The sequence below is a fragment of the Marmota flaviventris genome, chromosome 5, assembly GCF_047511675.1.
Source record: "Marmota flaviventris isolate mMarFla1 chromosome 5, mMarFla1.hap1, whole genome shotgun sequence".
NCBI lineage: Eukaryota > Metazoa > Chordata > Mammalia > Rodentia > Sciuridae > Marmota > Marmota flaviventris.
In genome coordinates, this window is record NC_092502.1 from 146,798,478 (window position 1) to 146,822,099 (window position 23,622).

General features: G+C 33.1%; 1 protein-coding gene across 3 annotated transcripts in view; it reads left to right on the forward strand.

The window, feature by feature from the left end:
- Positions 1-23,622, forward strand: part of Nipbl (NIPBL cohesin loading factor) — a 176,263-nt gene that overhangs the window by 111,676 nt on the left and 40,965 nt on the right. For all 3 annotated transcript variants that reach the window (XM_027936196.3, XM_071612669.1, XM_071612670.1), the window contains exons 12-24: positions 4,491-4,688; positions 4,946-5,017; positions 5,149-5,238; positions 7,394-7,497; positions 9,759-9,845; positions 12,897-13,128; positions 14,014-14,165; positions 14,737-14,817; positions 15,453-15,553; positions 17,588-17,726; positions 19,710-19,792; positions 20,355-20,487; positions 21,353-21,496. In XM_027936196.3, coding sequence (XP_027791997.1) covers positions 4,491-4,688; positions 4,946-5,017; positions 5,149-5,238; positions 7,394-7,497; positions 9,759-9,845; positions 12,897-13,128; positions 14,014-14,165; positions 14,737-14,817; positions 15,453-15,553; positions 17,588-17,726; positions 19,710-19,792; positions 20,355-20,487; positions 21,353-21,496 — 1,616 coding nt within the window. The remainder of the gene's footprint in view (positions 1-4,490; positions 4,689-4,945; positions 5,018-5,148; positions 5,239-7,393; positions 7,498-9,758; positions 9,846-12,896; positions 13,129-14,013; positions 14,166-14,736; positions 14,818-15,452; positions 15,554-17,587; positions 17,727-19,709; positions 19,793-20,354; positions 20,488-21,352; positions 21,497-23,622) is intronic.

The following is a 23,622-nucleotide window of genomic DNA, read 5'->3' on the forward strand; positions in this document are numbered from 1 at the left end:
CACAGTAACCTTAATTCTTAATAATCTAGAATCTAGTATAGCAAGTTATTTTCTTTATATTTTAAAAAAGTATATGAAAGATGAGATCAGTTGGCACCAAGAAAAATATTTTAAATGAGCTATAATTAGTGTTAAGCACTAGGTATGTATCTGTATGTGTTCATTTATTAAGCTCCTACTATATGTTAGGCACCGAGAACAAAAATACAAATAAGATGTGACCCCTGTCTCAAAGAATCTTCTGTCTATTGGGGGAAATAATTGAGTAAATGATTGTGGTACAGTGGTAATAGTTAAATCTAGGATGATATGGGAACACATTGGATTGGCATCAAAATCAGAGTGGGGGTTCAGAGAATGCTTACTGGAAGAGGTGACACTTGAGTTGAGTCTTAAAGGACACGTAGGAGATAGCCAATTGAAGAAATATTTAAAACCATACTATCACTAAATTATGAATGGATTAGCCACATTGTGGATTATCTGTGTGGTTTGGACCTGGCTTCTCCTTTTTGCCCAGCTGTGTCCTGGAATTCCTCCCTTGTTTCACTGTTTTCCAGAGCTGGCTTCTTCACTACACAGCTACCTCTCTACAACACTGTGATCACCTGTCTTTGCACTAGACTTGCTATACCTCGCCTGTCTTCCTACTGGCCCACTGAAAAAGTTCTTCTCTTTTATCCCTATCTTCCTTCTTCTGGAGCAAGAGAATTGAGCCTAGCCAAGAGGGGTCAGCAACCTTGTTTGACTTAAACGGCATTCAGTGGAAACAGACTATGGGAGATCTTCACTTGTGTGCCAACTGACTTAGTCATAATGACCAAAAGAAGTGGGAAGATCACCAGTGTATTCTACCTTTTTCACCTAGTATCCATAGATTGAGGTGTGACAAGCAAGGGCAGGAAGGACAGATGCATGCTGCAATTTTTAAGTGTATATTGCTGATGGAAGCTCTTCACCTCCAAAGTTTTTAACCAATGTTCATTTATTCTGACCTTTTTAAAATTGTGAGTTCTTGAGCTATGAGCAGTAGACTATGACTGAACAAATCTGAACAGTTTTAAGAGTGAAATAAAATATACAGCAAACATAATCTGACATATTTAATTATATGTATGATTGTTATAATTTTGTATTACCTTGAGATGTATTTACACACAGTATATTAAAATGGCTAAGGTTAATTTTTTATTACAATCAACATTTGGTCATATGGGGACATGATTAGCTCGGGCAAGTAAACAGAGAAAGGATATTTGGTGGCCCAGAATCTCCCTCCCTTTCATATACATGACTCCACTCCCTTCCCTAATATGTTACCACTTCTAGAACATCCAAGAAGTCCCTTAATCACAGATTTATTTTCAATTTTACTTCAATTCCAGTTAATTGATAGTGGCTGCCTGTATTATTAAATTGATGAGAATTCTGAAGCTACCTCACAGATAAGTGGAAAGGATAGCAGAATTAGAAATGTCCGCCAAGTGTAAAATGTAGAGCCACACAGGTCTCATGTTTGTCAGAAGTGCAACCCCTATTCTTTTTCTTACTTTCCATTATGAGAGATGCTATTTTATGGGAACAAATAGATTCATCTTAAAGCCATGGATCCTATTCTATCTATCTTCAAATATTTTGAAAGCTATTATTGCTTATTTAGAGGACCTGAGCTTCAACCCTAGGTAAAAGGAAAGTTTCTCTAGGATTTTAAGGATAAGTGGCCACTAGGGCTATTGATTATGAAAGAAATTCAATTGGAACTTGGAGTCACCAACCAAACTGTCATTATACTGCAGAAGAAGTAATAGTGAAAATATAGCATATTACAAAATGTAACATTATTGGGCTGGGGCTGTAGCTCAGTGGCAGAGCACTTGCCTAGCATGCATGAGGCACTGGGTTCAATCCTCAAAACCACATAAAAATAAACAAATAAAATAAAAGCATTCTGTCCATCTATAACTACAAAAAATATATATATTAAAAAATGTAATAAAAGTATTATGAGAACTTAAGTTTCAAGCATTATACTGCTTTTAAAAGAGACTTTTTTTAAAAATAAAGGTTTTAATGTACTTTAATCAGTTGGTTTCCTAAAATCAAAAACTAAGGAAATATTTTGTTTAAAGATAGGGGAAAGGATTGAAGAATGACTTTGAAAGTTGGGCCACACAGGCTTAGATAACTGTAGAACAAACATAAAGTCAGCGGGTGCCCTGGGGAAAACAAAGAGTGAGTATATAGGAAGCTAAAGAGAATTTTGGAAAGGGAAGGTAAAGAATGCCTAAGTCGTAGTTTATGTACCTCTCACTTGAGTCCCTTCCTCTCCCCTGCTTTTTCCAGAGTAATGAGGGAAATGAAAAAAGCCACAGTGAGTTGGGATCCTGGTAACCTCATTACAGCACACACAATGTCATAGAAGTTGTTTGGTTTTGTTATCCTCCACCCCATTTTTATTCAAACTACATAAACTAATGAATATGAAGAAAAATCTCAAGGGTCTATAAACAGTTGTCACAATACAGCATATATGTAATTACTAACAACTGTGAGACTTTTTAAGCATTTTCTATTCATGAGATTTCACACTAGAGGGGCTGAGGTTGTGGCTCAGTGGTAGAGTGCTTGCCTAGCCTGCATGAGGCACTGGGTTTAATCCTCAGCACCACATAAAAAATAAAAAAAAGATATTGTGTCCACCTAAAACTAAAAAATAAATATTAAATTTTTTTAAGATTTCATGCTAGAAATAGATTTCTTATCAAAATAGTTACAGTGCAGAAAGACTAAAGTAGCTCATTAATTTTGGTTCATATCAGACTTCATATCTGAGATCCCAGAATACTACTTTCTGAACAAGTTTGTTTACTAGTTGCCAAATCCTTATTTGGTGGGCATTTCAATACTTGACAAAACTTTGAGTGAATATTATAAAGAAGTGACCTATTTCTCATAGACATACATACACACACACACACACACAAACCTACTTATAGTAATATATGAGACAACCCTTAAAAGGGAAAAGGGGAAAAATCCTATTTCTCTTCACATACTTCATAACCATATTCATGACTGATTATGAAGAAAATCATGATTTTAATATATTTATTTACATTTGTCCTTTATATGATCTCTTGCTATGGCAAACCTATGACCACAAAGAAGTGGAAACAGAATTAAATTCCTTTTCCTGCCATGTTGTTGATAGATTGGACAGAAGGGTTGGAACCAGAAACCAAACTAGACTTGAATAGGAATAGTTAGGGCAGCAGATAAGAGTAAGTAATTTTGTTATCCACATATAAGGATACTGATAGAAGTATAGATAGGTGAATGAGCCAGAGATTGACATCCTTAAATCAAAGCCAAGTAGGGAACTCAAAAGGTTTGTCTTGAGTATTTGTGTGTTGATCAGTTAGGGATTCAAAAACAAGCCAGTCAGAAAGAAGCAAGGGAGTCAAGTAGCAGACTAGATAATATGTCTCTGTCAGCAACAAGTGTTCCCTCTGATAACCAGTATATGATTTCAAGGTAGGACACATCAGTTCTCTACCCTGGTTTTAACTTGATGGTGCCTACACTCTAGAGTAGGTATGATAAATATGTCTCCCTTGTACTTCGCTCCACCTGTCACTGCAGAAATTTCTAATCCGTCTTTTTTTCCTGAACTGTGATGCTTTCTTGGGGCTCAGAATTATATTCAACTTAATACTTTAGGCAGCTATTACCAGTTGATCAGAGTTGATATATCAAGTGAAACCTATTTGCCACATTTGCCTAGAGAATCCTGTCAGTCTTGTGATTTTAAACAGAATGCTTAGATTCCTGGAAGGATGGGGAAAAGACTGAAAGTAACATATAAACATGCTAATGTAGCATGCATAAACTTCGTCGCTTTTCTCCTTGGGTTTAACAAGCCTATTGTTGGAGAGCTGAATTCAGTAATTAGTGTTTACAGTATTGGTTTATTCTATCTCTGTGGGTTTGTAATGTTAGGTCATAAGAGTCTATGGAATTTATTGCTAAGTTGTGGGTATAACTTAGCTATTAATTGATGACATATTTGGTTACTCATATTCTGTAACACAAAAGTTGACTCAACATCCAAATCCTGCTCCCCATCAATAATATAAATGCTTTAACATGATTCTGTTTTTTATCCAAATATTAAATAAAGGTTGTTTTACAAGCCTTAATTAATCTTGACGTTTACATAAAATCTTTACTGACATATTGAATACCTTTTATTGAAATGTGTACTGTGTTTTAATTCCCAGAACCTTCCTGTTCTGTTTAGTAACAAACTGAATTAATGTAAAAATTTTTAATTTTAGATAAATCTAAACTTCTGAATAGACAAAATTACTCAATTCCTAGACCCACAGAAAGAATACCCCTCCCCCCCAAACATGGTTCATTTGTAAAGTACAAATTTTAATAGTCTTTTTAAATGAGGTAAATTATTTGTCATGGGGATTTGCTTCTAGCCTCTAGGAAACGACATAAAAAAGATGATGATAAAGCTTGGGAATATGAAGAACGTGACAGAAGAAGCTCTGGGGATCATAGGAGAAGTGGCCACTCTCATGAAGGAAGAAGGAGTTCAGGTGGTGGTCGTTATCGAAACCGAAGTCCATCAGATTCTGACATGGAAGATTATTCTCCTCCTCCCAGCCTTAGTGAGGGTAAATCATCAGTGTAAACAGCTTTCTTACATACAGATTTAAATTAGGGCTTTAGCTTTGAAGAATATTTTATATCTTGTTTTGAGTTACTTAACAACTCTTGATTTTAATTAAGACAAAAGTAAATATTTAGTTTGGATTTTTTTATCATTATTGTTTAAAGTATTTAATTAATGTTAAGGAACAAACTAGGAACAGAAATGGAAATATTTTAAATTGTCATTCCTGCAGTTTAGTATTTCTTTTGTTTATTTCAGTCGCTAGAAAAATGAAGAAAAAGGAAAAACAGAAGAAAAGGAAAGCTTATGAACCAAAACTAACACCTGAAGGTAACATTTTAGGGTTTGTTCTTTTTTGTTTCCTTTTATTTTTGTGCTTCTTGATTATTTTTTGTTTTTTTGTCTTCAGCTTCATTTATCTACTTGGAATCTGGATATAAAAAAATTTTTTTCACTTACAGAAATGATGGACTCTTCAACTTTTAAGAGATTCACAGCATCAATAGAGAATATTTTGGATAATTTGGAAGATATGGATTTTACTGCATTTGGTAAAATCAATTTAAAATATATTTATTTATCTCTTGTATATACCTAGCTTTTTGCGAATTCTCTAGAGCATTATAGAGGCATGTGCTGTGCTATCAAGGTACTTAAAATCTAGTTGTGCATTTAGATCTAGTGCATGTTATCAAGAAACTGAAAACTTTTACACAAAAATCTAAATTAGTCAAGTCTTTTTTTATAGAAGTCTGGGGGTGAGGGAAGAAGGATCAAATCCAGGGCCTTTAGCCAGGTGTGGTGTAGCACACTTATAATTCCAGCAGCTCCAGAAGGTGAGGCAGAAGGGTCACAAGTTTAAAACCAGCCTCTAAATAAATAAATAAAAGCCTCAGCAACTTAGTGAGACCCTGTCTCAAAATAAAAAGGGGCAGGGGATGTGGCTTAGTGATTGAGCGCCCCCAGTTCAGTTCCCAGTACAAAATAATTAAAATTTAAAAAAGCAAAAACAAATCCAGGGCCTTTCTTCCATAGGCTATACAACTGTGGTGTCATTGATTTACATCCTCAGGCCCCAATTAGTTAAGTCTTGGTATACCATCTTTTTAGAATCCTGAAAGTTCAGCTACAATACTAGGTTAAAAGAATTAAAGAAAAGTCTTAATGCAGGTGAGGTTTGAATAGACAGAAATAGGAATCTATTCATTTATTGTAATTGTATTTATTGAATACTTACTGTACCATGTGTGTAGTGCTTTATTTTTACAATAGTATGTAAAGATTATCTCTGTAAATATAAAAATGAGTTCATAAAAACACTGCTTACAATAAATAGAGGAACTCAAAAATATTCAGCTGATAAAAACACTAAGGCCTAATTTATTTGAAAACCTTATGGCATACGTTAATTCTGATACAATTCCATCTATTTGAGAATACCTTTAAAGGTATGTTGCTCTCTTTATTTTTTAGTTTTTAGTTTTGGTGCTGGGGATTGAACCCGACGGTGCTCAACCACTGAGCCACATCCCCAGCCATATATATATATATATATATATATATATATATATATATATATATATGCATATACATACATATACATGTATGTATATGTATACACACACACACACATATTTAGCTGTAGATGGACACAATATCTTATTTATTTAATTATTTTTATGTGGTGCTGAGGATTGAACCCAGTGTTTCACGCGTGCGAGGCAAGCGCTCTACCACTGAGCTACCACCCCAGCCCCCTTTTTATATTTTATTTAGAGACAGGGTCTAAGTTGCTTAGCACCTCGCTTTTGCTGAGGCTGTCTTTAAACTCATAATCTTACTGCCTCAGCCTCCTGAGCTTCTGCGATTAAGGTGTGCACCACTGTGCCCGGTGCTCTCTTTATTTTAAAAGTGTTTGTTCTGTGAAAATTAGTGTAAATAACATTGTTTTTTATGATCATGTTGAGTATCAGTTTCATCTTTTTAAAAATTTCGCAATTCTATACTGAGAAATTGTCTTCTGTGTCATTTAGGGTCCCAAAAGGAAAACAGAAGCACTCTCAAATTAGGATACTTTGAGGTGGAGTTATTTACAAATAGATTAATTATGAAGATGGGGGTGAAGTAGTGCCAGAACCCAGAGTTAACTGCCATGGACTGTTACCATCCCTACACCCAAATGAATAAGGGTAAAGAGAAATCATAAGAATTCACTTAATAGGAAAAAAAATGTTATAGAGCAGGTACAAAAGAAGCAGTATTTTTGCACAGATCCAGCCTGAGACCTCATAAGAAAGGAGTCAGGGATATAAATAGCCTGACCTCACTCTCCTTCTCTTTGATCTTCTGACAGGGTACCCCACTGGCTGAATCCAAACAGAAGCCAGAGGGCATGGGAGACTATTGATGTAGTTCATACAGGTCAGCCTCCTGGGACAGAGAGAATGGTTGAAAAGGGTCAACAGTGTACCTGTCTACTATAGTAAAGACAAGAGAGCTGTCTGTCTTCCCATTTTAGTCAGAACTCTTTAATTTTACTCCTTCCCCTTTTCATTTAGGGTTTGCTTGAGATTTACAAAGGCCTTTTAATTTATTTGTTTAGTTTGTTTATATTTTTGTGGTCAAATTTTTTATTAAAAGTTAAACTTACCATCTTGAGCTATTTCTTTTACCTAAATTCTATATTTGTTTGTTTGGTTTTTTTAGGTGATGATGATGAAATTCCTCAGGAACTGCTCTTGGGAAAACATCAACTTAATGAACTCGGCAGTGAATCCGCTAAAATTAAAGCAATGGGTATAATGGATAAGGTATCTCAGTAAAGTAAAATTTATAAATTTTCTGTTTTTTTTTAACTGGGGATTGAACTTGGGCACTCAACCACTGAGCCATATCCCCAGCCCTATTTTGTATTTTATTTAAAGACAGTGTCTCACTGAGTTGCTTAGTGCCTTGCTATTGCTGAGGCTAGCTTTGAACTCGTGATCCTCCTGCCTCTGCCTTCTGAACTGCTGGGATTACAGGCATGAGCCACCACACATAATGTTTTCAGGGTAAATTTATAAAGTTTACGGAAATAATAATGAAAACTCATTATTATTCTTAAAAAGTCCTTGAGTGAAAGTAGTATACTATAGATATTATAAGGAAAATTATATTATTGTTTTGAAAGAACATGGGCCTTGAAATTTTTTTCAGTATTACAAGTATTTAGATTATTAAATGCAGAAATACACTACATTTTTCTTTGACCTTTACTCATTTAGGGTTATTAAAGAGTAGAGGTGCAATTTTAACATGTTACGTCCCATGGTTTAGAATATTGGTTTTAAAATTGTTATTAAATATATATAGCCTCATTTTTTTAGGCTTTTGTGAGTTGTCTTCCTGTGAGTGCACTGTCACTAAGAAATAGTTTTATTTCACTAACGAAATAGCAAATTATTTTACCAGTGATAACTGCAAGCAACAATGACAGCATCAAGATTTAGCTTCCTGAGCCAGGCACTGTGGAGCATACCTATAATTCTGTAGCTCCGGAGGCTGACGCAGGAGGATTGCAATTTTAAAGAAACTCAGTGAGAATCTGTCTCTAAATAAAATATAAAATAGGACTGGGGATGTGACTCAGTGGTTGAGTACCCCTGAGTTCAGTCCCCTATAGCCCCCCCTGTCTACCTCCCCCCCCCAAAAAAAAGAGTTAGCTTCTTGCAGTCTTTATCTGCTATCATTCACACCTTAAATTGCTATATGATTGCTATACAAAGAGAGTTTCAAGACAATTTCCCTCTCCTTCTCTTCTGACCAAGGTCCTTTCTGTACAACATTGTAGCTGAGTCTTAAGTCTCCTGGTCTGTAATGTAGATACAATGATCTAATCTTCAGAAATACTAAAAGAATTAATAAAAATATTATGTTGACTTGTGGAATCAATTCCAAGCAATTTAATCCTGTTTAACTTTTCTATTTTATAATTTTAAAGCAACTTATAAAGTATTTTGATGTTTTTATAAACCTAAGGTATAATTGGTTCTTCATTTTTTGTTGAAATATTATGCCATGAATTTGATTTTTAAAGCCAGACATACCACAGTTAACAATTATTGTGCCATTAGTTCACACCAGAATTTCTATATATGGTTGGAGATATTGGTGTAGTTGTGTATGAGAATATGTCAAGGGTTTTTTGAGGTGCCTGTGCCAGTCTTAGATATTTCTTAATTCCATAATTACATGTTAGTTAATATTTCAACTTATTTGCAAAGGAAAATTTGCTAGGTACAACCAAAGTATAGATATTTATGAAAAGTCTCAATGCTTTAATCTATTATGAAATAGTCCAAAGCAGTGTTTGGGGAAACTTGCTTCTGTACTACAGCATGAGTAATCAAACTGGGTTTAACATCAGTTGCTTTGTTGATCTCCTGTTGGCTCTTCTGGCTGATTTGGTTGAATGTCCCGGCAGCATGCTAGGAACTAAGTAGAGTACTATTAAATCAAGAGAATCTGAGTAAACAGTTACCTCCTGATGATACTAACTTTTTAAATACAGAAAACATCCTTTGTAAGAAACTAAACAGGAAACATTTTTTAAATGTCTAAGAAGGATTTCTAAATAAAGCCGTGTTGTTTCAATTCACGTTCATAACTTTTATCATTCACCTTTCCATGCTTCCATTATTCAAACTGCTATCTGGGATTATAAATCTGCTGAATAACATTATAGTGTGAAGCTAAGTGATAATTATATCAGTGGGTGAAATCTTTAATGTATACATGTGTTCATGTGCAAATTCACTGTCACTTCCACAAGGGCAGAGGGCCTAGCATCAGAACACATTGAGTCTTACCTGGATATATGCCCATTCTCTTTTCTCAGGGTGTTTTCAGAAAAAGTTGAATAATTCTTTACATACATGGAATTTAAGGTTCTTTGAACGGAAGCTGTTTTTTCCCCACTCTTTCAAGTAGTAATGTTATGTTTTCCACAGCCCAAAAGGAATAATTGTTTTTTGAATAATTTATAGTTTTTTGCCAGTAATTGATAAAAAAATTTATGTTCTCATTTTAGCTTTCAACTGATAAAACTGTGAAAGTCCTAAATATCTTGGAGAAAAATATTCAGGATGGATCAAAACTCTCCACTTTGTTAAATCATGTAAGTGTAAATTAATATTGTTGATTTTACCCTTAATATTGTTAAGATACAAATTTTTTCACAAGCAACTTCAATTTATATGGAAAATTCCATATTTCATAATTTGAGCTTATTACTACAAATTATTAGTTGCATTTCTTAACATTTCTAATGGAATTTCACTTTTAGTAATTCAAAATTAGTGTTATACATTGTCAATTTCCAGCTTTACCATAAATAATAAAGTCAGATGACTTTTTTTTTTAATATTTTTTTTTTAGTTGTAATTGGACACAATACCTTTATTTCACTTTCATTTTTATGTGGTGCTGAGGATCGAACCCAGAGTCCTGCACGTGCGAGGCAAGCGCTCTACCACTGAGCCACAACCCCAACCGCCCCCCCCCCCAGATGACTTTTTTAATTTTAAAAGTGAATCTTAACTTTGTTCTTCCTTGTATGAGTGTTTAAATGTTCATTTTATAATGTAGTATAAGTAGTAAATCTTTTTGTTGATCTTCTAGAAAAAAGTTAGAAACGTTATGCTGATTTCCTAATGTATACTAAAACATTAATCTTTTATATGCCTTTTTTAAACCTAGTTCAAAGGTAGGTGAAAGGATACAATGGGTTAGTTCATGTAGTGTTTAAAACCATATCTGGCATGTTGTAACTATACACTAAATGTTAACTGCAACTGTTACTGCATTTTAATGTGTTTATATCAAAAGCAATTGGAACATGGTTGCAGTGGTTTATGAATTGACCAAAGTACATTTTCAGACGTCTACCTTCCTAGCATTGTAGCTAACTTTATAAATCACATATGCATTCAAATTGATCTTGATATTTCTAACATTAATGAAAACAAACATTGATGTTTATAGGAATTTAGTATAAGAGATAAGATTTGGGAAAGTTTTAAGTCAATGAACTTTCTTTTTTTAAAAAAAGTCTAGGGGATGGGTTGAGGTTGTAGCCCAGTGCTAGACCACATGCCTTTTGTGAAGGATGCCTGGTTCTGGGTTCATTCCCCAGCACCACATAAAGGAAAAGAAAAAACACAGTGGGGCGGGGGACTTGCATATATGTCAGCAGTAGATCTCTTGCCTAGCATGCGTAAGACCCTAGATTTTATCCACAGCACCACAATTTAAGATGAAAGGGGGAGGGGGAGCCTGGAGAAAATTTTTGAAAACATAAAAAAGTTCATACTCTCCTATAGCACTGGCCACTTTTAATACTTTTGAGATACAACCACAGTTCCATTTTTGGATATATGTGTGGGTGTGTGTATTTATAACACACTGAATTTTGTTTTATCTTATGAAATAATTTGATGTTTTTAGAAGCCACAGGTTTGCTAAGTATCCATATGGAATAAGACATGGAGAAAAATAGTCTTAGGTGGTAGTTCTCTGGATTATTAAATGTATGTTTTGTTTTGTTTTGTTTTTGAGGTTCTGGAGGTTGAACCTAGGAACTCTACCACTGAGCCATAGCCCCAGCCCTTTTTATTTTTTGTTTTAACAGAGGATCTTACTAAATTGCCAAGGCTGGTAGCATCAGCCTTGTGATCCTCCTGCTTAAAACCTCTGAGTAACTTGAGATTATAAGTGTGCACCCCTGCACCTGGCCTATATCTATATTTTATTATTTTTTGTAGTTGTAGATGGGCGGAATGAAATGCCTTTATTTTATTTGTTTATTTTTATGTGGTGCTAAGGATTGAACCCAGTGCCTCATACATGCTAGGCAAGTGCTTTGCCACTGAGCTACAGCCCCAGCCCTGTATCTATACTTTCAATACCCTCTTTTTCAGACTAGTTTTGACTTATTTTTTTTTATTGTTGTTGTTTGGTTTTTTGTTGCTAGGGGTTGAACCTAGGGCCATGTATGCTGGGCAAGCACTCTACCCACGGAGCTACATTCTCATCCCCTTGGCTAGTTTTTTAATCATATGAAAAAAAGGCTAAAAGAAACCTATAGTGGCAGTCTACTCTATTGTTTCTATAAGTTACCTAAAACTTAGCCAAGAAATTATGGGTTCTGGGACTGGCAGTGTAGCTCAGTTGTAAAGTACATGCCTACCATTCATAAGACCCAGAAGTAATACTATAACATGAAGTTTGTATTTCATAAAAAAGAGTGTGATAGGGCCTGGGTTGTGGCTTCGTGGTAGAGCGCTTGCCTAGCAAGTATGAGGCACTGAGTTCAGTTCTCAGCCATATATAAATGAATAAATAAAATAACAGTTTATCAACAACTTAAAAAATATATTAATAAAAAAAGAATGTGGTAAAAATATTTGCACTTTTAATAGTAAGCTTTAAAGTATTCCCTCCCAGTTGTAATGTCAAGTTGCTAATGTGTGAAGTAAAAGGAAGTCTTTTGTCAGTTGTTGAATTATCTACTTTAGAAAATGAGTTATGTCTTCAGTAGTCTTTATATCACTACTTTGGGTGCGGTGAAGTTGCTGATGTTTGATTCTAAGGTCTCTCATGCATGGTAATAAGCGCATGTTCTACAGCTCAGTTATATTGCCAGCACTGAATATTTCTACTTTTAATTTCAGTTTCAGAAATACAGTGTGGTTAATAAACAGGTATTAGGAACTGCTCAGTCAATAAATTTGACTACTTATAAATAAAAACTTCCAATGTTAATTTCTCTTTGTTTTTACTTAAAAAGTTATTTTAACTATCATATTTATACCCAAGACACAAAATAAATTTATATGCAGTGTAGTGTGGTAAGTTAAAATCTTAGATCTAGATAAAGTACACAAAAAGTAAAGGTAACCATAATTTATCACTGGAGTGTCACCTACTCGGGAAATTAGGAGGCAAGTATATCATGTTTGCAAATACTGATAACAAAATTTTTAAAAAAGAAAACCTTGCCTAAAGTAATATAGTATTTGTGCTTTATTCCGGTTATTCTTTCAGAGTATGCACATCAAAATCCTGTGTTTTCTACCATTGAAAATCAAATATATCAGAATTTTTTATTGATGTTGTAGACTTATACATGTGTTTATTTCCACTTCATTAAACATGTGCTCTTTTATAGAATAATGATACCGAAGAAGAAGAAAGATTATGGAGAGACCTTATTATGGAGAGAGTTACAAAATCAGCAGATGCCTGTCTTACAACTATCAACATTATGACATCCCCTAACATGCCAAAAGCTGTATACATTGAAGATGTAATAGAAAGAGTTATACAGTACACTAAATTTCATTTGCAAAATACACTTTATCCTCAGTATGATCCTGTTTACAGATTAGATCCTCATGGAGGTTAGTTTGTCCATGTATGTGGGTAGTTTTTAATATAATATCAAAAATGTCTATTGTAAATTTTCTCATGTTAGATGAGTCAGAATATATGAAATATATAAAATATTCCATTTTAAAATGGAATCAAAACTATTAGATCACATATATCATACTAAACATTGACTTTGGCTTTGTATTTGAGTAGAATATAGAACTCTTAGTTAATATAGTGTTTCCCTAATTATGATTTTTTTTTTTAGCACTGAGAGGTTAGCACCCTAATCTGAAAATCTAAATGCTCTGAAATCTGAAACTTTTTAAAGTTCGTGGTTTTTTTTCCCTTTTATTAATGCATTGTAGTTATACATAATAGTTGGGTTCATTTTGCCAAACATATACATGCATAGAATTTGATTTACTCCATTTCAGTCCCAAGTTCTACCATCCTCACCATCCTTACTCCTGAAATCTGAAGCTTTGTGAACACCATCAATAATGCTCAAGAAACTTGGGGATTTTGGAGTATTTCATATTCTTGTATTAAGGATGCTCAACTGGTAAAGTCTATCCAAGTAGTACAAAATCTGAAGAACTTCGAAATCCAAAACTCTTTGTTTCCAAAAATTACATAAAGGATACTTAACCTGTATTTATGTATGATTGAAGGTACTTTTACTAGTCAAGAGAAAAATCCCAGATGCTCCTGTTTCTGTTACCACTTTTCCCTAATTTTACCCAGGTAGTTTTCTCTTTTAATAAATAACTGGCTTTATTTGCCAGATTGTGTTTTAATGTAGCCAGAAGCAAGATTGTGTTCTTTTAATTCAGAAAATCGATTTTAGCTTTCATTATGGAAAAATATTAAAAGTTGCTATTTTCCTTATCTTGATATTTCTTTCTTTTTAGGAGGGTTATTAAGTTCAAAAGCCAAACGAGCTAAATGTTCCACTCATAAGCAGAGAGTAATAGTAATGCTTTATAACAAAGTTTGTGACATTGTTAGCAGCCTGTCAGAATTGCTAGAGATACAACTTCTTACAGACACAACAATCCTTCAGGTAACTTTTTTTTTTTCTTTTTTTAAGCATTTTGTAAATTTTTAGATGAAACAATATAAGAATAGAGGATCTGATGAAGTCCTGTGTAATCTTGTTTTACTCGGTAATAATGTCATTTCCACATTAATTTTTCCCATTCAGACAATGTTATATTCAAATTAAAGAAATTAAAGTTCAGGGGAGTTTTCAGGGAGTTTTGGGTAGAAGAGAAATGAATGTAGTATAAATTCCAAACTCAAATTCTTTGAAAGATATTTCCTTTACAATATGTCAGGATATTTTCACACAGGAAAATGAATGGTTTTTGTTTCTTTATATTTACATGGCATTTATTAATCTAAAATATAGATATTAGAAAAATGGCAGCTATGAATCAAGGTAACTAATGTATGGGCTAATGTCCTTGAGAGATGAAGGGGAACAGAGAAGGGAATAGATACTGACTACATGAGGGAAAGAAAATGCCCTCTGAATGTCTTCTGGTAGAGTTATATGTTGTTGGAGTACCAACTAGTAAGATACAATATTACTGAAATCAACTAAAGATATTTACTTAAATTTTTCTTTTCAGGTTTCATCCATGGGAATAACACCATTTTTTGTGGAAAATGTCAGTGAACTACAGTTGTGTGCCATTAAATTAGTCACTGCAGTAAGTATAATCAATTTGTATTTTTAGTTATCCCCCAGTAAAATAATGTTTACATTATTTAATCCAGACTTGGAAAAATTAATGTAGATTCCTGGTTTCTAGTAGGTTAATTTTGCTATCAGGATTATTTTATGTATCTTATTAGATTCTGTGAACTAAGGATTCATCTTTTTGTTCCATGAATTTATCCAATTAATCTGTGTTCCAGCTAAAAATTCCTTAATATTTATAATAAAATCAGAATGGTCTGAAGTCACTTAAATTTTGTCTTGTTTCCATATCCAAAATATCATACCAAATGATACAATATATTCTTTGACTTCTTTTTTTTAGTTGTAGATGGTTACAATAAATACCTGTATTTATTTTTTTTTTATATGGTTTAGGATCGAACCCAGTGCCTCACACATATTAGGCAAGTGCTATACCACTGAGCTACAACCCCAGCCCTATTCTTAGACTTTTATAAGAATGTTGTAATCAATAACAGAAAATTTGAGCAAATTGTCTTAAGACATTACCATTGAAAATGAAACATCTTCATTCTAAATAAATAATATTTTTATTACATGTATCATTTTTGCTTTGTTTTCTAATATAATAGTTTAATTTGTAATCTTATAATTACTTAACAGGTATTCTCAAGATATGAAAAACATAGGCAGTTAATTTTGGAAGAAATTTTTACTTCACTTGCAAGATTACCAACCAGCAAGAGGAGTTTAAGGAACTTCAGGTAACTAATTATAGAAGTAGTCAAGTAATGAAGAACTTCGTAATATTATAACCAGGATACATTTATTCATCATTTCTGCCTGATTTATATTCTTTATTTTCTAATGACTAATTAAAAGGCAGTTTAGTTAGAACATCATGAAGAGTAGCTTAGATATGGGGAATCATATTTGGGGAATTCAAAGTAGTTCAGTCATCCTCAAACGTCAGGATCTATGGCAGTATTTTAAAATTTTGGTTTATATAATCAATCAACAAACATATGACAAAATGTTCAATATCTCTAGCAATTACAGAAGTGCAAATCAAAACTATTCTAAAATTTCATCTCACTCCAGTCTGAATAGCAGCTATTAAGAATACAAACAACAATAAGTGTTGGCAAGGATGTGGGGGGAAAGGTACACTTCATACATTCCTGGTGGGACTGCAAATTGGTGCAGCCAATATGGAAAGCAGTATGGAGATTCCTTGGAAAATTTGGAATGGAACCACCATTTGACCATCTATCCCACTCCTCAGTTTATACCAAAAGAACTTAAAAATAGCATAATACAGTGACGCAACCACATCAATGTTTATAGTAGAACAATTCACAATAGCTAAATTGTGGAACCAACCTTAGATGCCCAGTAGATTAATGGATAAAGAAACTGTGGTGTATATATACACACACACACACACACACACACACACACACACACAATGGAATATTACTCAGCATTAAAAGAGAATAAAATTATGGCTTTGCAGGTAAATAGATGGAATTGGAGAATATTATGCTGAGTGAAATAAGCCAATCCCCAAAAACCGAAGGCCAAATGTTTTCTCTGATATATGGATGCTAATCCATAATGGGTATGAGGGTGGTGCATGGGAGGAATGGAGGAACTTTAAATAGGGCAAAGTGGAGGGAGAGGAAGGAAAGGGGCATGGGGATAAGAAAGACGGTGGAATGAGATGGACATTATTACCCTAAGTACATGTATGAAGACACACACACAAAAAAGAGTGAGGCCTATGACTTGGACTTAATTTTAAATAGTTGTAAGCCATTGAATGTTTTGGAAAGAGCTGAAAGATTACTCTTCACAGCAATATAAAGAATAGACATGAGGGCTGAATACTTTTAAATCACTAAGTACACTGTAATAAGGAATGTTATCCATTGCTATGGTATTATTGTCTTTATGTCAAAGGGAATTCTTTAGTGATTATGTTGACCTGGCATGTAGGTTTATTTTTTAGATTACTTTGAAGGCTGTCTTCTATAATTATTTTTATCTTAATTTACTTTTAGACTCATGTTTATTGATAAATGTCTGTTATCTGTTAACCCTGAAAAAAATAACTATCAATATATAAAAGAACTCTTATTTTTGTACAACCTCTGTAGAACAAAGCACTTGTCAATTGATTTTTCATAATCTGTGCCACTGACCTCATATTCACTAATGATCAAGAGTTGAATTTGTATTCAATTTTTTTTTTAAAGAGAGAGAGAGAATTTTTAATATTTATTTTTTAGTTTTCGGTAGACACAACATATTTATTTTATTTTTATGTGGTACTGAGGATCGAACCCAGTGCCCCGCACATGCCAGGCAAGCATGCTACTGCTTGAGCCACATCCCCAGCCCCAAAGAGTTGACTTTGTATTCAATTTTAATACCAAATGACCACTTCATTAAGCAGATGAAAACTGAAAGCTTTTTCATTTTCAAAATCATTTTGATAAACATTCAGTAATTTTTCATTATAAGTTTATCTGCAGTGCATATAAAATAGAAATTTGGATTAACTATTGTGTTTTTCTTCTGGCTACTTTAATTATCTGAGCACACATTGCATTGGCATTTATTTGGTTATTTTTTATTACTCATTAAAAATAATTAGACCTAAGAACACTGTTAGAAGGACTAAAGACAATGCTTAGAAATATTAGTAAAACTGAAACTTTCAGATAATGATTGACTTGTAAAATAAGATTGTCTTCATACTCCATATAATTCAAACCATTTTTTCCTTACTAAAGGTTAAATAGTAGTGATATGGATGGAGAACCTATGTATATTCAGATGGTTACGGCACTGGTTTTACAACTTATTCAGTGTGTAGTACATTTACCATCATCAGAGAAGGACTCTAATTCAGAAGAAGACTCAAATAAAAAAGTAAGGAAATATTTTAAAGTTTTATAACTTTGCACTTTAACAATCAGAAACACATATATTCTCTGTAATTCTTTAAAAAAACTGAAGTTCTTAATTAGGATTTCATGATTGGCCTTTTAGTTCTTATAGAGCATTGGATAAGGTTTTCGAAGACTGGAATTCTAGTACTGATTTGTAGCTACAGGTCATAAAACATGAAAATCTTTTTGACCATTTTGGGTTTCTTCTCCAGCTGTAAAATGAAGGTAATAATACTTAATAGGCCTACTATTCCAGATTGTGAAACTCTAGTGAGATATTGAATATGAAAGTGAATATAATAACTCTAACATGTAACATAAATGTGCAACATATAAATATAATTGATATGTAATTCATATGGAAATGTGTCTATGCCTTCCGTGATAGGTAACTCTTTGCTAAGGTTTTCTCTGGTATCTTTGTTTTTGTGTTGTTTTGTTTGTTTGTTGTAATTCTGGGAATTGAAGCAAGGCCTTCTTTCCATTGCTACGCAAGCGCTCTACCACTTGGCTACACCCCTATCCCTCTCTTGGTTCTAATAGACTCAGTTGACACTTGGACTTTTCCAAGTTCTATAGTTGTACCCCAACAAAAGTTTAAGAAACAGAAATAGTTTTGTCTATTCTGTTATAGCTAAATACTAATAAATGTTACTAATATGTCATAGTTGACAAATATTGTCCAAAAAGTTGAGATCCTGTTTGTTTCTCTCCTCTTTTTTTTAAAGACCTTTATTTTGTTTGTTTATTTTTATGTGGTGGTGAGGATCAAACCCAGTGCCTCACATGTGCCAGGCGAGTGCTCTGTCACTGAGCCACGATACCAGCCCCTATTTCTCCCCTCTTCTGGTCCCATTGTTTTGTCTCTAATCTTCATTTCTTTACCATAGGGGACCAGTATCATGAGTATGTTTATCTTCTTCCATTAATTTATTTATCATTATAGATTTCAGTAGGACTATTTTGTTTTTTAAATGTACATAAATGATAGTGATATATGTACAGTTAAGATTTTCAGTCAAGATTTTGGGGAGGGGTGTGTGCTGCAGATTGAACTCAGGACCTTGTGCTTATAAGGCAAGCACTCTACCAACTGAGCTATATTGCCAGCCCTCAATTATGTGTTTTTAATACACATAACTCAGGGTTTTTTTTTAGTTGAATTAATAAAGCTATAGTAGAATGTTGTCATAACTTAAAGCAAATGCTTTTTAGATGTACTTAGAAGTATAATTATTAAATTATAGAATACATACATTAATTTCACTTAATGTTGTCAGTTTGCTCACCAAAGTGATATTTTAGTTTACGTTTCTTTATTATTATTATTTTACCTAGTATGGTCATTATGAAATTGTATATCAGAGTTTTATTTCATGTTTCCCTAATGAATATTTGTGAGTTTGAGCCCCTTTCCTTGTATTTATAAACATTTGGATTTCTTCTGCTATGTGTTGAATATTTATATCCTAATCTTAAAATTTGCAATGAATTTGTTCTTTGAATTATATTCCATTGTTTCATAAACTTTGAGGTTGGAGTATTCTTTGGTTGGTTTTTGTTTTACTTTTGCTTTTGTTGTTGTTGTTGCATTGCTGAGGACAGACCCCCAAGGCCTCATTCATACACTAAGCACGCATGCATTCAGTTATCACTGAGCTACACCCCCAGCCCTGAAAAATTCTTTTTGTACTTTTAGTTCATATCTTCTTATCCTGACCTGTATCGCTATAAGCAACGACTCACTACAATTTCACTCTTAACTATTTTAACAAACTCTACCAGTATTTTTATCCTTATAATTTTAAAATTTGTTTAGTATGCTAACTGTGGCTTTTCTTTTTTTACAGAAAAGAATAAATATTTAGTATTTGAATGTATTTATTACCTCTGTTCAGTAATAACACGGCAGTAGCAACAATAACTTATTTCTTACATCATAAGTTCATTTTTCTCACTATAGGTTGACCAGGATGTTGTCATTACCAACTCTTATGAAACAGCTATGCGAACAGCCCAAAACTTCCTTTCCATCTTCCTTAAAAAGTGAGTAAGATTAACTTAAGTCTGATTTTTATTTTCCACAGTATATACTTTATTTAGAAAAAAGATGAATCCAGTTTCCTGCCATAATCTGAACTTAGGGTACACCTCCCTGGTCCTTGCTTTCCTTATCTTTAAAATGAGGCAGTTAGAATATTAACAGTTTAAAATTTTTTTACTTTCTTATGTTAGACCTTAAGGTACTACATTGAAGTTCGGTAATTTTTCTTCACTAAATTTTGAGATATTTTACTCAAAGTTTGTGGAGAGAGGTTACTTAGCGTCATAATTGTCATAATTGTGGAGAGAGAAAAACAGTGGTTGTTTTTTAAAAGTTGTTATGGTTTCCAGAAAGTAATGTTAATTTTGGTTAATAAGTGAATTCCCTATACTGGGGGGAAAAATGGGTTTGAGAAATAGATCCATAGATCATAGTTTGTCTAATGTCCTCCCATACGCCTTGTTTCTAAAATACAGAGAAAAGATAAATCAGTTAACAAGTTTAGTTGTAATAGTAGACATGTCACCTAAATTAACATCCTTTTCATTATTTGTCCTTGAATAGATGTGGTAGTAAGCAAGGTGAAGAAGATTATAGACCACTCTTTGAAAATTTTGTTCAAGACCTTCTTTCAACAGTCAATAAGCCTGAATGGCCAGCTGCCGAACTACTCCTTAGTTTGTTAGGGAGACTGTTGGTAAGAGTATAGCATTTAAAGATTATTAGATTTCTAGAAGACAACATAATGAGGATGTACTCTGATTCACAGATGATGAATTCTTTAAAATGTGTAAGGAAATATGAACATTGCATCTCTATTTTTGCATGTGTATAACTGTACACTATATTACCAGTACTTTGTGGAAAACTTTAAAATGTGAATTTTAGTAGTTTCATTTTATTATATAAGAAAACAATGCTTTAACATTTTTGGTTTGGTTTGGTTTAGTTTGGTTTGATTTGGTTTGGGCCTATTAACATTCTTAGTTTAAAACATCTCAACAATGAGCCACAAGTTATTTTATTTACTCATTTCAAAGCATGAAACTAACTAATTTGAAATCTTCATCATCTTTAAGAGTATTTCCAAAACTATATGGTTTTAGTCCTCATGAAATAAGAAAATGAAAAGAAATATTGTGATTTTTCTTTTTACTTTTAAAGTACATTTGGATTTGTACAATATAAACTGTGACAAAGCTTTTGAGAACTTTTTGTGAACTGGGAAATATGTTAATATTATTCTAAAACTATTTAATGTTTCATAGGCATCAGAATTCAACCCCTAAGAAATTCTTACTCAGTAACATTCAATTTTATACAGTTGAGTCTGCACTTTTTAAAAAGTGACTATGCTTTATCTGTAAATTTTTTTAGCAAATGAAAATGTTCAGATTTCACAAAACCATAAGGCAAAAATCACTTTATGGACAGTACACAAGAAAAAAGTTTAAATTCCAAATAGTACAACATAGATTTGAAATTTATAATTTTACAATGATTATTAAATATAAAATGGTAAATTTATATTAAATATAAAATTACTTAATTTTGATGTTTAGGTTCATCAGTTCAGTAATAAGTCAACAGAAATGGCTTTAAGAGTGGCATCTCTTGATTATCTTGGAACTGTTGCTGCACGACTAAGGAAAGATGCTGTTACAAGCAAAATGGATCAAGGCTCTATTGAACGAATTTTAAAACAGGTATTGAGATAAAGATTTAAAATTATGGAGATAAATAATAGGTAATTTCTTTAGATGTTTTTACATTAGTGTTTTATTTGTAGTTTCAAAATAAGATTTATACTTCTAAAAGTGGACTTTTCGAAGTTCCAAAGATGAATTTAATACTTTAGGGTGAATTATGTAAAGTCCTTAGTTTACTTTTTTTTTTTTTTTAACTACTGTTGTGAATGTATAATATTATTTTTATATTTGGTTTGGCTTAATGGAGATATAACTCAGTGGTAAAGTGGTCACCTAGCATGCTTACGGCCTAGGGTTTCAATTCTTAGCATCACCAAAACAAAACAAAGAAAAGCTATGTTTGGTTTGACATTTAAATTTTTTAATTACTAAGATGGTGATGTGGCGTGCCCATTCAGATTATTTTGTATCTTTAAATCTTGTACATCTTATATTAGCGAGGGTTGGAGAGGGCTTCTTTTCAGATTATATTATTAAAGAGTGTTCATCTAAGGGAAAAGGTGTTTTATTGTTTCATATATTCTTTTTTTAAAAAAATATTTTGTTAGTTGTTGATGGACCTTTATTTACTTATTTGTGGTGCTGAGAATAGAACCCAATGCCTCACACATTCTAGGCAAGCACTCCACCACTGAGCCACCACCCCAGCCCTTTTTATATTCTTTCAAAGTATGGATAAAAAATTAATTTTCTAGTCTTATGTTCAAAACTGTGTCCACGTTGGTAGAAATGCCTGATTTTTTTCACTGTACTTTGTGTTTTGAAATGATTGCAACCTTATATGTAAGTTGTTAAGAATAGTACCAAAAAATACCATGAATTCTTCATCCAAATTCCTTAATTTTTCACAATTTGTTACATTTGCTTTGTCGTTCTCTTTCAACGAATGCACATCTTTTTTTTTATGTTTATTTTTTAGTTTTTTTTTTTTAGGTGAACACAATATCTTTATTTTGTTTTTATGTGGTGCTGAGGATCGAACCCAGTGCCTCACGCATGCCAGGCGAGCACGCTACCAGTTGAGCCACATCCCAAGCCCCTGCACATCTTTTTGTGGTACTGTAATGGAACAAAGGAAACTCCATCTACTGAGTTATGTCCCCAGTCCTTTTCTTTATTTTTATTTTGAGAAAGAGTCTCACTAAGTTGCCAAGGCTAACCTTAAACTTGCAATCCTCCTGCCTCAGTCTCCCAAGTCTCAGGGATTACAGGCGTGCACCACTACACCCTGCTTATATATGCACTCATTATTATTTTTAAAAATATTTTCTGAACCATTCGTGGTTAAAGTAGACATAATACCCCTATTATCCCTACTGTATTCTCTAGAACATTGGTTTTCTTGTGATTCCTTGTCAAGCAGCACCAATATTTATATGACATGGGAACTTCTTAGAAGTATAAATTTTTTAGGACCTTCTCTGTGTTTACTGAATCAGAAATTCTCAGAGTGTGGCAGTTACTCCTCCAGGTGATTGTAATGAATGCTAAAGTTTGAGAGCCACTATTTAGTGTATATTTCTGCAAATAAGAGCTCTCACTTAAATATCCATAGTATAGCTATCAAAAGTGAAAAATTATCATTAATGTTAATATAAATACTATTATCTAATGTAATACTGTCATTCCTATTCTATTTAATAGATTATAACTTACTGCTACATTATTTTAATGTTCAAATTGTCCTACATTTGCCCAATTTGACTCTGTAAGCAGTCTTTTGTGTCCTTTTGATATGTCCCATCATTCTTTAAGGACTTTTCTGGAACAGCTTGGTGTTTCAGAGACACTTTTTACTTTTCCTGCCTAACCCTGCCCTGGAATCAGCTACTTCTCCAAAAATCCTCTTCCTTCTTAGTGAATGGTAATGTGGAAACCAAGATGTAGATTGACCTTCAGTATTTCCTTGAGAGGCCCTGGAACCTGTTATGCCATTTATGCTGTGTAGATTGTTCACTCAAGGGGAGGTATCATTTGTGGGTGGAAAATGTTTTTTTTAAATATCATTTGTAAATATGAAAGCATACTTTCAAATTGTTTTTGAAGTTTATAGAATGTTTCAGTTTCACCACCCTCCTAGATCAGGGGTTACCTTAATCTTTGCTTTCTTTTTGAGATATAGT